The 13,884-nt window shown below is 41.0% G+C and overlaps 2 protein-coding genes across 8 annotated transcripts; one reads left to right on the top strand and one right to left on the bottom strand.

Annotated features, from left to right (window-relative positions):
• The first annotated feature begins 633 nt into the window (after positions 1-633).
• LOC126400167 (dynein axonemal assembly factor 3-like) lies at positions 634-5,761 on the top strand. The gene is made up of 12 exons (XM_050060712.1): positions 634-690; positions 1,001-1,095; positions 2,970-3,076; positions 3,177-3,270; positions 3,362-3,516; positions 3,599-3,799; positions 3,930-4,052; positions 4,140-4,262; positions 4,606-4,756; positions 5,058-5,172; positions 5,336-5,410; positions 5,620-5,761. The coding sequence occupies exons 2-12, from the start codon at positions 1,014-1,016 to the stop codon at positions 5,759-5,761; spliced, it is 1,368 nt and encodes a 455-aa protein (XP_049916669.1). The 5' UTR covers positions 634-690; positions 1,001-1,013.
• Positions 5,762-5,825: 64 nt separating this feature from the next.
• Positions 5,826-8,817, bottom strand: LOC126400166 (troponin T, slow skeletal muscle-like). Of its 7 annotated transcripts, XM_050060709.1 has the most exons (10): positions 8,796-8,817; positions 8,413-8,431; positions 8,234-8,291; positions 8,012-8,128; positions 7,804-7,881; positions 7,444-7,557; positions 7,227-7,342; positions 6,534-6,624; positions 6,410-6,450; positions 5,826-6,131 (listed from the first exon to the last, which is right to left on the bottom strand). In XM_050060709.1, the coding sequence occupies exons 4-10, from the start codon at positions 8,108-8,110 to the stop codon at positions 6,086-6,088; spliced, it is 585 nt and encodes a 194-aa protein (XP_049916666.1). In that variant the 5' UTR covers positions 8,111-8,128; positions 8,234-8,291; positions 8,413-8,431; positions 8,796-8,817; the 3' UTR covers positions 5,826-6,085. The 7 variants fall into 7 exon arrangements, 4 of the variants coding, with proteins under 4 accessions (XP_049916666.1, XP_049916667.1, XP_049916663.1 ...); XM_050060710.1 differs by lacking the exon at positions 8,796-8,817 and having other exon boundaries at positions 7,233-7,342; positions 8,413-8,435; XM_050060706.1 differs by lacking the exons at positions 8,413-8,431; positions 8,796-8,817 and having other exon boundaries at positions 8,234-8,350.
• Between the last annotated feature and the right edge of the window lie 5,067 nt (positions 8,818-13,884).

The raw sequence follows: 13,884 nt of genomic DNA, 5'->3' as shown, positions 1-13,884 counted from the left end.
CAAGTAAGACATCCTGTAATAAAAACAATTAGTCTGAATAAAAGGCTAAAAGGCTTCTAGATAATCCATTAATGGGTCAGGGTTGGGTAAAGTTACTCTGAGAACATGGTAGAACAGGGACACTCAGCTTGCTTTGCCCATAGGCCACTTTTGCAAAATGACAGAAGTCCAGGGACCAGTTAATAAACAAAGGTTGATAACATTTATCAATATATGCAATAAATCAATTGCCTGCTTTCAACCTCTCTTTACCAAGAGACAAAAGTAGTTGCTTTGAGATTTGAGGATATTCAGGGTTAAGCTAGGACCTCTGCTAGGGGTTCTGGGGGACCCTCCCCTGGTATCGTTTTTTTATGAACAAGTTCTATTTGATGCTTGGTGTGTTCATTTATGCATCCTGTACATGCTAAAATCATATCCAATTCAATTTTACAGTAAATTGACTTAATCATTAAGAGGGGCATCTCCCCCATTTTACCCTTTACCCAACAGTGTTTCACCATAATAATCTATTGATTTTAAAATCTCAAAAGACAGGAGTATAAATGGCCTACTACTAGTTTACATTCTGTCCTATTACCACTAGATGGCGCCTGCCCTCCATATTAAAAGACTGTTGCTTAGCAACAGGAGCCAAACTCTGTGCTCAAGCGGTTTGCTGGAAACTTTTCTCAGTTTTCAGTCTTTGAGGTGAGTGTTTTCCATTATACCTTTCTTTTAGTTGATAGTATCTAGTCACAGCTTATGAACATTTGTCACCACACTGAGGTAAGAGACGGGTCTCTACCCCTAAATAACAGCTTCATTGATAAGCTAGCTCTATATGTTCCTTTGACCGAGTTACTGTTAGCTAACGTTAGTTAACGGTCGTGCTAAGCTGTCTCGTGAACACTTAGCCAACTGACACTCCTGTAAAAGTAACATAATGACACTTACTCTGACTGAGTGTTGATGCGAAACACTTACAGTCAGGTGTCCGGCTCGTTTTGTCTTTCTTTAGGTCACATTATAGGATGAGTGGTGGACGGGCTTCAGAGGGCGCTGGCTGCATCACCTGGTGGGGCTTCAGTCCTGCGCGCGACCTGCTGAGTACGGGTGAGCGCCGCAGGTGCACGTGGATGTGTGGTCCACCTACACACGTGCAACAGATAAAAATGAACCTCACCTCGACCAACTAGGACATTTTAAAGTGCTGCTCAGTGCTCACAAGTTAATGCTGATAATAAGGATCCAATTATCAGTGGTAAAAAGTAACTAAGTACATTTACTCAAGTATTGTGCTTAAGTACAACTTTGAGGTACTTAAATACTTCTATTTTCTGCTACCTTACACATCCACTGCACTCTAACTTTGAGGCAAATGTTGTACTTTTACGCCACTACATTTATTTTCATGGCTATAGTTACTAGTTACTTGACAGATTGTGATTATTATTACAAAATGCAATCAACTAATAAATTACAGAGTATTTATATAGATTAAAATGAGCTCCACTTTTACCAGCTGCAACATTCAAGGGATGAGCACATTAATGTATCGATAATTATAATCCAATTTTATAATAGATATTACTCTGTAATGGGCCAAATTCTGCATAAGGACCACTACTATTTTCAGTACTTTAAGGTAATGGTGAGGTAAGGTGAAGTAAAACTTTAATGTCCCTGAGGGGCAATTTGAGATACAGGCAGTAGTCACGAGTACAACAAAACTGACGGTACAATACGTTACACACAGAATCCAGTCTCACACACTGTCAGGGGTAAATCATGGACATTAGTGGTCACTCCTGGTTAAGATAAGTGATAGCAGACAGGACGAAGGATGATCTGTACCGCTAAGTGCTATATGTAGGGAGACAAAACCTCCCCCCTGATGAAAGCATCTGAAACTCAACATGGAGGGGATGTTGAGAGTCTGAGACAATAGACCGAGCTTTAGAGGTGACCCTCTCTTCATACAGATGCTGCAGGTTATTTAAAGTAACACCAGTGATCTTACAGCACAACTTTTCCCAACTTGTTCTTGTTTTTAAAGGTCAGATTACCAAACCAACAGACAATGCTAAAAGAAAGAACAGACTTGAAATTCTTCAGCTTCCTTAAAAAAACTAGGCGCTGGTTTGCCTTCTTACAGATGCCGTCAGTGTTCACATCAAAGCTCAACTTATCATCTAAGACAGTGCCCAAATACTTGTACTGCTGCACTGCTGCCACTGACTCTCCCTTAATCACACAAGGCGCAGGAAGGCAGGGCCTCCTCCAAAAATCAATAAACATCTCACTGGTCTTAGACACATTAATGTGGAGGAAAGACTGGTCACACCAGTTAACAAATGTGTCCAGTACTGGGCCTCGATCATATTCTGATCCATGAAGAAGGCTTATAGTAACAGTGTCATCTGCGTACTTCAGGACAAATCTTGATGCGTGATTACTCAGGTACTGGACAGTGTCCTGTTAACCCTGACCCTCTGACCCGAGTTTGTTAAAAAGTCAATGAGCCAACAAACAATGCTAAAAAAAAATGTATACTTTGATGTTAATACTTTTGTACTTTTACTTAAAGATTTGAATACAAGACTTTTACTTGTAATGGAGTATTTTTACACTATGGTACTGTTACCTTTACTTAAGTAAAAGATAATGAGTACTTTAAATTTGACACTTAAAATATAAAATACATTTAAAATACATTTGTCCGTAACATTGAAATAACACAGGAGATATGTAGGGGATGTATGAAATGATTATTTTTTTCATTTAAGTATAGAAGCTAAACTCCTCCAATAATAAATGATGTGTTCACAGAAAGAGCTGTAAAAGAACATTGTCTCAATAATTCAGTCTGCTATTTGAAAATTAGGATTAATAAATCATTTAAATATCTGTATAGGTAAAGACTACAAAGTAAGTGGTGTATGTGCGGTGCATTGGAACTACTGTAAGCTTTCTCTCTCTCTGCCCAGGCCCTGTGAGACATGAAAGCAATGTCAACATTTTATTGGCTGGCAGTGGAGATCCACGACATATTTTGAAGACCATTTCTAGTTTGCGGGATGAAGAAAGTCTTCACGTGAGCCTCTTAGTCTCTTAAACTGTCATTTGACCCCCCTGAAAACAAATTGATACACACTACTGTGAGCTGTGGACGTCTTCTCTCTGCTCTCCTGCAGGTGTGGGTGATAGAAAACAGCATGGATTTGGTGGCGAGACAGCTGTTGCTCCTCTACCTGGCGCTGATGCCAAAGGAAAGCATGGGAACGAATGGTGGGGGGGATTTTGTTAAACTGTCAGCTTTATAAATGTTCAGTAAGAAAAAAGATAAATGTGTCCTAAAAGCTGTAATATGTGTTTCCAGAGAAGACAGAGGTGTTCCTGGAGGTGTTTGGGAACGGTGAGATCCGCAGTCAGACAGAGGAGACGCTGAGACATGCAGCATCGCAGCTCTCTCTGGCTGTTACTGAAACACTGGAGACAGCCACGCACCCCTGTCTGAACACGACTCTTCTCAAGGTGATTTGTAAAACAAGCCCACACTGTGTGTTTCTGTGAGACGTTATGATTGATCTTTCATACTCTCTGAATATTTCTGCAGTTCAAGGAGCGAGATGAGCTGGCCAGGATATTCAAACTGTGGATCCAGCCACGGCCTTCATCGTCTTCATCTACTTGTGCTGCTCCTATCTTAATGTCCAAAGTCTGGGATTATCGAGTCAGGCAGCACCTTGGTACATGCTATGACTGTAAGAAGGAGCGCTTCGACTGGGACCTTATAATGAAACTGCACGAGAAAGGGGTATTTGAATTATTTGAGTGCTTTCTCATATTTGTCCACTAAATTTGCCCTAAGAAATTATGTTTTAGAAGGACAGAAATTTGGATGCTTATATGTTCCACTGAAGGATGGATGCTCTCTGTATCTGCAGTGTGGCGTCATCAACAAACAGCAATATGCACGATGGAGGGAACGGGGTTTGGCGTTTGAAATGAGGGAAGGTGCCTACCAAATAACCAATCAAAGCTTGCTGTCTTCACGAGTGTTCAGTCAGGTGAGTGTTTGTCTGTTTTTCTGCACAATGTTTCTACACAATGCAGCAATAACACGACATGAAGGAACTTTTTGTTTGTCCGGACAGAGAGGGGACAAAGTGGCTGTCAGAGGCTACTGGGGAGACATTGTTTCCAGCCCTTACCTCTCCTTTGGCATCAAAACTGATGACAAGAGCCTGCTGAAGACACAGAATGGGCAACACATAAAGGTAGATATTTGGGGTGGGGGTGGGGTGCTGGAGCCTATCCCAGCTGACATTGGATGAGGGGCGTGGTACACCCTGGACAGTTCACCAGACTATCACAGGGCTGACACATAGAGACAGACAACCATTCACGCTCACATTCACACCTACGGCCAATTTAGAGTCACCAATTAATCTAACCTGTGTGTTTTTGGACTGTGGGAGGAAGCCGGAGTACCCACAGAAAACCCACACTGACATGAGGAGAACATGCAAACCAGGCATTTTGGCTGCAACAATCACAAAAAAAAGACTGCAACCTCCTGGAGAAACTGATACAAATGTCTGTCCCTTCCTTTCCTCACAGACGGCCCAGGATATCTCCATTGCAAATGTCCAGGAACTGTTCCAGTCGCTGTCCAGTAGACGGGGCTGCCCCACCACTTCTCAGTCAGTCGCAGAGACAGGGGAGCCGTCCCCGTCCCCAGAGGCTGACCCAAAATCTGTCACCATTAACGGTAAATGGCTTTTAATGATTGTCGGTGTCGCGTAGGTGAGATTAAAAGCCATTTGACTCAGCGTGAAAATGTTCAGACTGAGGGGAAAGATTGACTTTAATTATGTTGCATAATTTCTTGTTTCAGTGTGTTTGAATACATTAAAGAAGTGTGAACAGGAGCTGGGTCTTTAAGCGTTTCAGTGTGCGATAGATCAAGTCTCATCCCTCTGAAGCCTGTTTGGATGCTTAGCACACAGAAAACAGTAACTGTGTGTGAAACTTGATGGTTTTAGCGTTGAATTTTCTCAAATCCTCCTCAGACTTGATGCATCTTAGTGGAGTGTCTGTGACCTTCCTGCCTATGGACTCGCTTAACAAACTGCCAGAAAAACAGAAATACTCCCACTTCTTCAACACCATCTATTTCTCTGCCAGGTGAGAGCTCTGTAATTCTCTAATAGGTCACACTACTGAATAAATAATCCATATTCTCTTAAATATAGATATAGTAGCCTAAAATAGGATCCAGTCACAGACTACGGCTATAACTGCTGACCATGTTTCATTTCTGTGTTTTTGTTTCCCTCCCTGTCTAAAGCTGCGCGCACCAGTTGGGCCCGACGATGAGACAGATTGCAGCACCAGACGCTGTGCTTGTCGTGGAGTTGGCCAAGTGAGGGTTTTTATAGTAACAGGGGCTTGTTACCATGGTGACAGTACAGTCACCCAGAGTACAGTGACTATGCTATGTTATTCACAGGCAGTGTTTGCTTTTGTGTATCTGAATTTTTGTCATGTTTGCTGCATATCTCGCTGATAAAATGTTAATGATAACTCTAATGCTGTTGTAGCATGTAAGCTGTATTTGTATGTGTGTTGCAGGTACATTTTGGATCTGAATAAAGAGCAAGAAGCAGGCTTTGCAAAGAAAGTGGCGAGCATGGCTCTGGAGGCTGGATTTGAGCCGTGGCGTGAGGGGCAGAGTGATGACGTCCATGCTGTTTTCATACCACAGAGGAAGTAAAGGTGGTTAATTTCTGCACCCATTCTCAGCAGCTTCACCTTCACAGTGTGCAACAGAATGACAGTCAAGGTGATACTGCTCATTTTCAACATCTGAATTTATTTTTCTCTCATATTGGACGTTTACCATCTAAACCATCTAAACGATTTCATCTCCAATTTAATGACACTGAGAAAGAATGTTTAATTTATGTATATGTGCATTTTAATAATTACAGATGCAATTGCGAGTGGATGTATTTCAGTAAATGCCACACAGAATTCTCTGCAGAACTCCTAAAACTTGTGAACCATCTTCTTGTTTCGTTGTGCCTCCTGTGTGAGTTCACTTCCAGCGTCCTCCGACCTTCCCCTTACCATGGACCTTTTTGCTGCATTGAGACAAGAAAAAAATACACAGTAGATCATGAACTGTCCTAGTCCACACAGAAATGATAAATAAGTGTGGCTGAATATATCACTCTATATCTTAGATGTGTGTATCCTGTACATAGAGAGGCCAGTGTTAAAGAGCTGTGAGTTTGGCATTTCCTGTGTTAATGCGACTGCCGCCGTTCATCCGTGGTTTATTTGCATAGGCGATGTAAAGTAGCTCTCTAAAAAGTTCTAGGTTGTGTTGTGACAAACTGTTATGAGCAGAGTGACTTACAATTTCTGAGCATGTGTGATTCTGTTCAGGAGAACATTGATCTGGAGGAAGAAACAAATTGTGATGTCACAAATTAGCCGTTTTTATAATACTAGTTTTGTATATTTTCAGGTAAATGGCTCACCTCATACTTCTGTCTCCTCATTTTCTCAGTCAGGTCAAATTTCTCTGACTCCAGCTCGTAGATACATTCCCACATCTCCTTGGCTCTCTCTCTAAAAACACAGCAGCATTGACAACTTGAGGTGACAGAAAAATACCCCACCTAAAGTCTGAAAGGGGAACTACACCCTTTTTCAAAATGTATACATGTTATTCTAAGACACATGCCGTTTCATCACTTCTACAAATGCAACTGTAGCCCGTGTCTCACTGTCACTATCCTCATTCATATTTGAAGAGATTACAAATTATATTAAGCCACAAAATACGCCTGAAAAGCTGGAAATCAGAACGGTGGTACAGAGAGTTGTTGCACAGAGATGATACACCATCTCATCGAGTTGCATTGGTGTGAACTGGCAGGTTTTTAGAATGGACAGCGGCACATTGCAAGTAGTCACCTGTTTCAACTCAACTCATCGCAAATCTTTGGTCTGAACTGGGCTTTAGAACGTAGGTAAAAAAAACTTTGTCTTGAGGTTTACTTCCTTGGGCGTGGGAAACAAAAGCACAGGGTTAGGTTAAGAGCAAAACATCATGGTTTGAGTTTAAGTAAGAGCGCTTTTAACTAAAATAACATCAACATGGAGCTGGTTTCAAATGTAATGAACATTTATGCACCAGTCAAAAAGCATCAGTCTTTAATGGACCTTACACTGACCTCAGGCCGTCCTCTCTCAGGGTCTCAATGGCCAATGGCTTGCGTCTCTCTGCCAGAGTCTTCTTCTTGATTTCCCTCGCAGTTTGCTTTTTGCCTCGCCTCTGCTCTGCCTGCAGGAAATAAACACTTTGTAGGAGGATCAGATGCTCATGAACTCTAACTGTCTTGCAGTGTAAAGTGACACACCTGCCTACAAATGTATTAGTCTGACCTTAGCCAGGAAGCCTCCAAAGTGAGCCCCCATGTTGGAGAGCACTTTCTTCTTCTTGGCCTCATCATCGGCCCTCTTCTTCGCCTCTTCGTCTTCTTTTCTCTGTCTCTCCTCCTGGGGGAGTCACCTACAACTGATTACTGCAGTTTAAGTTGCTCTTTTATGGTGTGTGTGGTCAAAATATTTTGATCTAAGTGGATTATTGACATGCATGGATTAAAGGGACAGTTTTTTTTGGCGCTTTTAGAGAAGGCAGGCATCACCAAAACAATCTAGACTGATAAATAGCTCGACAATAACAGGGAAAATATGTATTTTCTTATATTCTTAAACAACATATTGTAATACAATGTTAGTTACCGCAATGCGTGTCTGTCTGTCCCGTTCTTTTTCAGCCCTCACACGCTGCTGCTCAGCTCTTTCTGCCCGGCGGCTTTCCTGTAACACAAAAACCATACTGACTGGACTTAAACACATGGACCTGTAAGCACAGTTATTCTGAACTACAAATCTCTCTCTCAAACACATGGACAAACAGTTGGGAAAACAACACGGGAAAAGACATTACAATCCTGTCTTTGAGTCCAATCAGCTCCTCCTCCTCTTTCTTCCTCTGCTCAAAATGGACGTCAATCAGAGTCTGCAGCTCCAGAAGATCTTTCTCCATCCTTTTCCTGTGGATGTCCTAACAGGCACCAGTGGATACACACATTTAGATTATTTAATGGCTAGTTTTGGTGGTGTAATGGTGTATAAATGTTCCATTAACAACAATCTTGAAGGGACATACATCAAAGTCAACCCTCTCCCCCTCAGGGATTTTAGGGGCAGCGAGCTGTGTGACCGGCCTGTAAAATAACATGAGGGTATATGAACATAGAGGAATGATATTTTTACATCTTTGCGATGCATTCAGTGGTAATATCTGACACTGTTTTTTTTATATGAAGTGTTTCCATGTTGTCTTACTTGTATTTGGGGCGTTCTTCTTTAACATGGCAGCCAGGACCGCAAATAAAAGTGAATCAGATCATTTTTTATAACACGAGTTCGATTTGAAAACACAACAGATAACTGAATACAAGTTTAACTCTATAGGCAAAAAGGCAGTTTTTATACTGTAACTGTGTGGTAGGGTTTAATGTTTCCTGCTCCTGTTTTAATGTAAATTCAAGTTGTGTTTTACCATGCTCCTGATGATACATCCTGGAGGGATCACAGGATGTATATCAGTATTTACATTTCGAGGGTCCTCCTGTGCAGACGCTTTCACAGACAGGTTGCTGTATGTGAATGTGTTACTTCTAAGGAAAGGTCATTTAAATCAACACAGTTCATCATCACAGCCTCACCTCCCTCTCCCTGCTCCTCATCTTCTTCTGGAGAAAGGAAAAAAAAACGACACAGTGATTGAGCTCAGAGAAGCAATACTGCTTTAATGAATAAATGAGTGAATGTCCTTACCCTCCTGATGGCCTCTGAATAAAAAGAATTGAAAGGATATATCAGAAGCTTATGTGCATTGAATGTGAAGGTAGAAAAGTTTATAAATGAGAAATAAGTGAAGTGGTAGGAGCGGATTGACTCACCCATGATCTTCTAAATCAGACATGGTGACACTGCAGAGAGAACCATGAATATAAGAATAAATACTGTTATACATATATAAGTATAAAATAAAACACAGCCTCATTCCATCCAGTATACAGAGGAGTGTTGCCGCTACAGCCTTATTTGGTCTGGTATGACTGGTTGCTTATGGTGGCTAATGTTAGCGAATGTTACTGCATAGATATTGCTGTTTAACTTTTTCTTTCTTGATCTGTTTGCTGGACTTTATGTCTCTTTTCTCTTTGTGCCACTGTTACACGTTTTAGCTCAGTCAGGTCACCTAATGATGACGCCTTCAAAGCTATCGACTTGAAAATGTTGGGAAATGAGCAGAAATTAATTGTGCTATCGTTTTGTAGTTGCCACTTGTGGCCACAGGGGTCTCTGTTGAGCAAATGTTACATGATCCCCCTTTCACACAGAGATTCCACAATACTGCTGTAATGCTGCACCATTACAGCTTTGCCACGCTGGCACAGAGTCCTGCATCGGGTCGGGTACTTGTGGGTACCCAGCAGGTGATTCAGGGGTGGGGGAGGGGCTAATTTTATCCATTTCTCGCCACCCAGTAGTTTGGAATATGCGTTTCGAAATGTATATGACTAGCAGAATACAACTGGATAAACAAGTTTTACCACCGACACAACCAACACAGGCAAATTAATTTATGGAAATAGGATGTTAGCCAGTTAGCAGCCTGTTAGCTAAGCTAGCACGCTGTCATACAGTCTCTCCGAAATTCACCGCAAAAGGTACATTTTTTGCTCGCAACAAATTCCAGACCAAAATATTACAAATGGGGGGAGTTTCAAAGGCGCATCAGATAGCACAGAGATTCCCATAGGAATGGACGGACTTGGCTCGTCTCCGTACACATACGTAAGCAGATACGAGGCGTCAACTGTGGAGATGTGCTGCTCAATATTACGAGAATAAGCAAAACAAAAATATTAGTTTAAATTGTATGTCCTGAACAACCTTCATTTTAAAATATGTTCATTTCACATTTACGAATTGCTCAAGATCATCACTTGAAACATGCTGCCTAACTGAATTATTTGAAGAGCTAATGGTTATCATAGGTTTTGCAGTTTCAGGTCAGCCTGTGGATCTTGTGTCGACGGGTCGGGTCGTGTAACTAGTTGCTCATATGTGTGCGTGGTGGGGTGGGTGTGGCATTGCACGTTGCGTTTCCTGTTCTATGTTTGCATGCCACCACTCCACATAGCTGAGCTTTATCAGTCATTAAAGCTCCTGTCGTCTGATGTCAAAAAGTAAAATAGTGAACAAATTTCATGACTTTTGAGATGACCACTGGGGCAGCATTACACGTTTACCATAGGCCGTTGCTATTGTTCAAAGAATCCGATAAAGCCATTTGTAGCTAATGATCTAGGAATAGAAGAAGCCAGAGGGACTCAGGCCGGAGCAGTGTCCTGTTACCCCGGATAAGAGTGAGGTATCAGCTGCCCAATCCTTTTTTAATTCGATTTACAAGAGGGAATGTGGGATGGAGAGATTAAACTGGTCGGCTGGCTGCTATTAACACCAGCCAAGTCCTCTATTATCATTTGATCTACTCGGAGTCTCACTGAACTGAAGGGTATTTAAATGTGCGTGGAGCCTCATACTTTTGCATTCCTGACCATCACTTCAGCAGCTTATATTCGTATTTCAGAGGGAGTTGTTAAATGAGATACAGTATTATGAATTTACAAAGTCTGATGAGCTGTAGTTAAAGCGAACAAAAAGAAAAATGAGTCTCTGGGTAGACACATCAGAAGTACACTAATTCTCTAAACATTATTTTCAGTGCTTACAACTGGATGCCTGCCTGTCTTTGAGTGCATTAGCATGATAGATCAAGCGCTGAGGCCGCCCACGTCACTCAGATCCCTCCATAGTTTTTAGCCAAGATGTCAGAGCATGAGCATGTGAATCTGAGTAAACACGGGCACAGGGACAAAAGACAGATGAGGGATTGAGAGAGGAATTCATCACATCGCTTCACTGTCGAATGTTTCTGACCAAACTGACCGACACAGACGCACAGAGAGGACAAGGGCACCGAGAATAACTTGTCATGAGGGATCACTCCTAATTTCAGAGATATCAAACACCTGTATCAACATCCGCCTTAATTTTATTGTCACTTAGTGGAAATCCTGAAGTTTCCCAGGATGCCAAATACTGCAGGCCTCCAAATGTGTATTAAATAGTGCACAAGCAGTCATGGCATTTTAGATTTATATATTTCACAACATGATATAGCTTCAATGAAAAACTGGAAGAAGCAGATACTGACCAATCACTGTCACTTTGAAATGCTTTAAACTGATTGAATCAGTTGTTTATTATTTGCTATTATTTAAATGTTAAAGGTCCAGCGTGTAGGATTTAGGGACACCTATTGGCAGAAATGGGCTATAATATTCACAAGTATGTTTTTATCGTTTTATAATCTTCTGAAAATGAGAATTGTGTTTTTGTTATCTCAGAATGAGCCGTTTATATCTACATACAGAGCAAGTCCTCTTCCACGGAGTCCCCCATGTTGTTTCTACAGTAGCCCAGAACAGACAAACACTGGCTCTTGATAGGTCCGTTCGCACCTTTGCATCAGTCACTACACACTTGGCACACATTTGACCTTAAGAAGTGCAATAACACTTGAAGGCAAAGGTAACAAGCTGTGAGCACTGACATATTAGCACCTTTTAAGTTAATTTGGTGAACTTGTTAGCAAACAGCTGCTATTTACATGTCCGGCTGACACAGAGCAACATAAACATTCATTGAGAGTCGTGTCTCTGTTCACCTGATGACTTTAAGTCCAATATTTACTCTTCTTTTAGCTCTGACTTTGGTCTTAACCAACTCCCGTGGGAAATTCATTTGGTCCATTGTTTCATAAAAATATTGGTTATAGAATATCAATATTGTCCCAATGTTTGTCTTTGTTTAATAAAAATGTCCTATAAAAATGCTGCATTCAAGGTCTTACCTGAAGGACCAGTGTGTAGGATTTAGGGGAATGTGTTGACAGAAATTAATATAATATAGTAAGTATGTTTACTTTAGTGTACAATCACCTGAAAATATAAATTGTTGTGTTCTTGTTTCCTATGAATGAGCTGTTTATATCTACTTAAGAAATGGGTCCTCGTCCATCAGGTCATCCATGGAGTCCACCATGTTGCACCGCCATGTTTCTACAGTAGCCCAGAACGGACAAACCAAACACTGGCTCTAGAAAGGGACCTTGACATTTTTGCATTGTTTTGTTGACACTTCAGTTAGCAGCCCCTTCGCAACAAGCCAAACAGCTTTGGAAAAACAGATTTTTTAACGTGTAACTGCTTTGTTCAGTGTTTTCACCGGTTTAAATCACTGGGTCCATTCGTTTTAGAGAGGAAGAGACCTCTGCGGTTGATTCGGCTCCTGGTAAAAACATCTTGGAGCTCTGGATCTTAAGTTGTCAGAGAAGAAACATGAGCACACAGTAGGTGCTGGTGTAGTGGCCTGTCTGCGACATGCCAAACAGCTTCAAAGAAACACTGATTTGTAACGTGAAACGGTTTTATCTGGAGTTTTTACCAGTTTGGTCTGTTTGTTTTGGAGAGGAAGAGACCTCTGTGGATAATTCGGCTCCTTGTAAAAACCTCCTGAACAATGAACACTTAAGGAATCCTAACTGGGAGTTCATGCTTGGCACAAAGATTTAGCCAGTTGCAATCTGCACTGCTAGATGCCACTAAATCTTACACACTGCTCCTTCAAGTAAAAGTATAAAAATGTCAGCATCTAAACATACTCAAAGAACAAAAGTACTCATCATGTAGAATAGCCCGTTTCAGAATATTATATATATGACTGTATTACATAATTATTGATGAATGAATGTAAACCTCACTCTAATTTCGAAGCTGGTAAAGATGGGGCAAGTCTTTTAATATATTGGCAACTACTGGGTAGCATGAGAATTGCACCAAGGAATCAATAAAGTTTTATCTCCATCCATATATTACATCATAACTTATTTGTTGATCACATTTGTATTAATAATCTGAATATGCAAAGTAACTAATGTAAATGTAGTGGAGTAGAAATATAAAGAAGCAAAAGATTGACATACTTTAAGGCACATACAAGTACCTCAACATTGTACTTAAGTATAGTACTTGAGTAAGTGTACATGGTGACATTTCACCACTGATAAACAATATGTCATCAAACCTGATAGTGTGCACGTTCTACATGCATACAAAAAATAAAAGTCCAAACTTCTTTAATGGCTTTAACTCTTTAAATGATTGCAAATATTAAAGGGGACAGAAACTTACTGCTTCTAGATGAATGTAAAGAAAAGTTCAAAGCACATACCTGAACAGCAAAAGGACGTTTCACTGATGATGACAAAAAAAGAAGAGTAACAACTACAGGGGAGACAGAGCTTTATATAAGGGGTCCTCTGGGGTGATGCGTGTGTGTGGCAAAATATAGAAAAGGAGGACAGGGGACTGTATGCGGATTATTAACAGCTTTTGGGAGCATAAGCTGAAGTCTGACAGGCAGGATAATGAGCGAAGGGTTTGCTGCTGACCTCACAGCTGAAACAAGAGACACAAGGACAGGTGGCAGAGGATAAATAGAGACAGAGGAGAAAGAATAAGGAAGTAAAACAAGACAAGTTATGTCAGGATACAAACAGATCCGAGTCTGGCCCAGGATGGGAAGGTTATGAAGGTCAATGAATGCCGGCTTTTCTCTTTTTCAACTGACAAGTTAACTATGACTGTGTGTTTTTTCACAATAAAAAAAAAAAAAAAA

This window comes from Epinephelus moara, chromosome 13 (genome assembly GCF_006386435.1).
Source record: "Epinephelus moara isolate mb chromosome 13, YSFRI_EMoa_1.0, whole genome shotgun sequence".
Taxonomy (NCBI): domain Eukaryota; kingdom Metazoa; phylum Chordata; class Actinopteri; order Perciformes; family Serranidae; genus Epinephelus; species Epinephelus moara.
This window is presented reverse-complemented; position numbering and strand designations above follow the sequence as displayed.

Excerpts from the sequence above, each read along its gene's own strand:
- LOC126400166 (XM_050060706.1), bottom strand. The coding sequence starts at position 8,305 with ATGTTATTTTACAGGCCGGTCACACAGCTCGCTGCCCCTAAAATCCCT. Across the intron at positions 7,343-7,443 it reads TTGGAGGCTTCCTGGCTAAG|GCAGAGCAGAGGCGAGGCAA; the intron begins GTCAGACTAATA and ends TATTTCCTGCAG. Across the intron at positions 6,451-6,533 it reads TGAGGAGACAGAAGTATGAG|ATCAATGTTCTCCTGAACAG; the intron begins GTGAGCCATTTA and ends TTCTTCCTCCAG.
- LOC126400167 (XM_050060712.1), top strand. The coding sequence starts at position 1,014 with ATGAGTGGTGGACGGGCTTCAGAGGGCGCTGGCTGCATCACCTGGTGG. Across the intron at positions 3,077-3,176 it reads GGGATGAAGAAAGTCTTCAC|GTGTGGGTGATAGAAAACAG; the intron begins GTGAGCCTCTTA and ends GCTCTCCTGCAG. Across the intron at positions 5,411-5,619 it reads CTTGTCGTGGAGTTGGCCAA|GTACATTTTGGATCTGAATA; the intron begins GTGAGGGTTTTT and ends TGTGTGTTGCAG.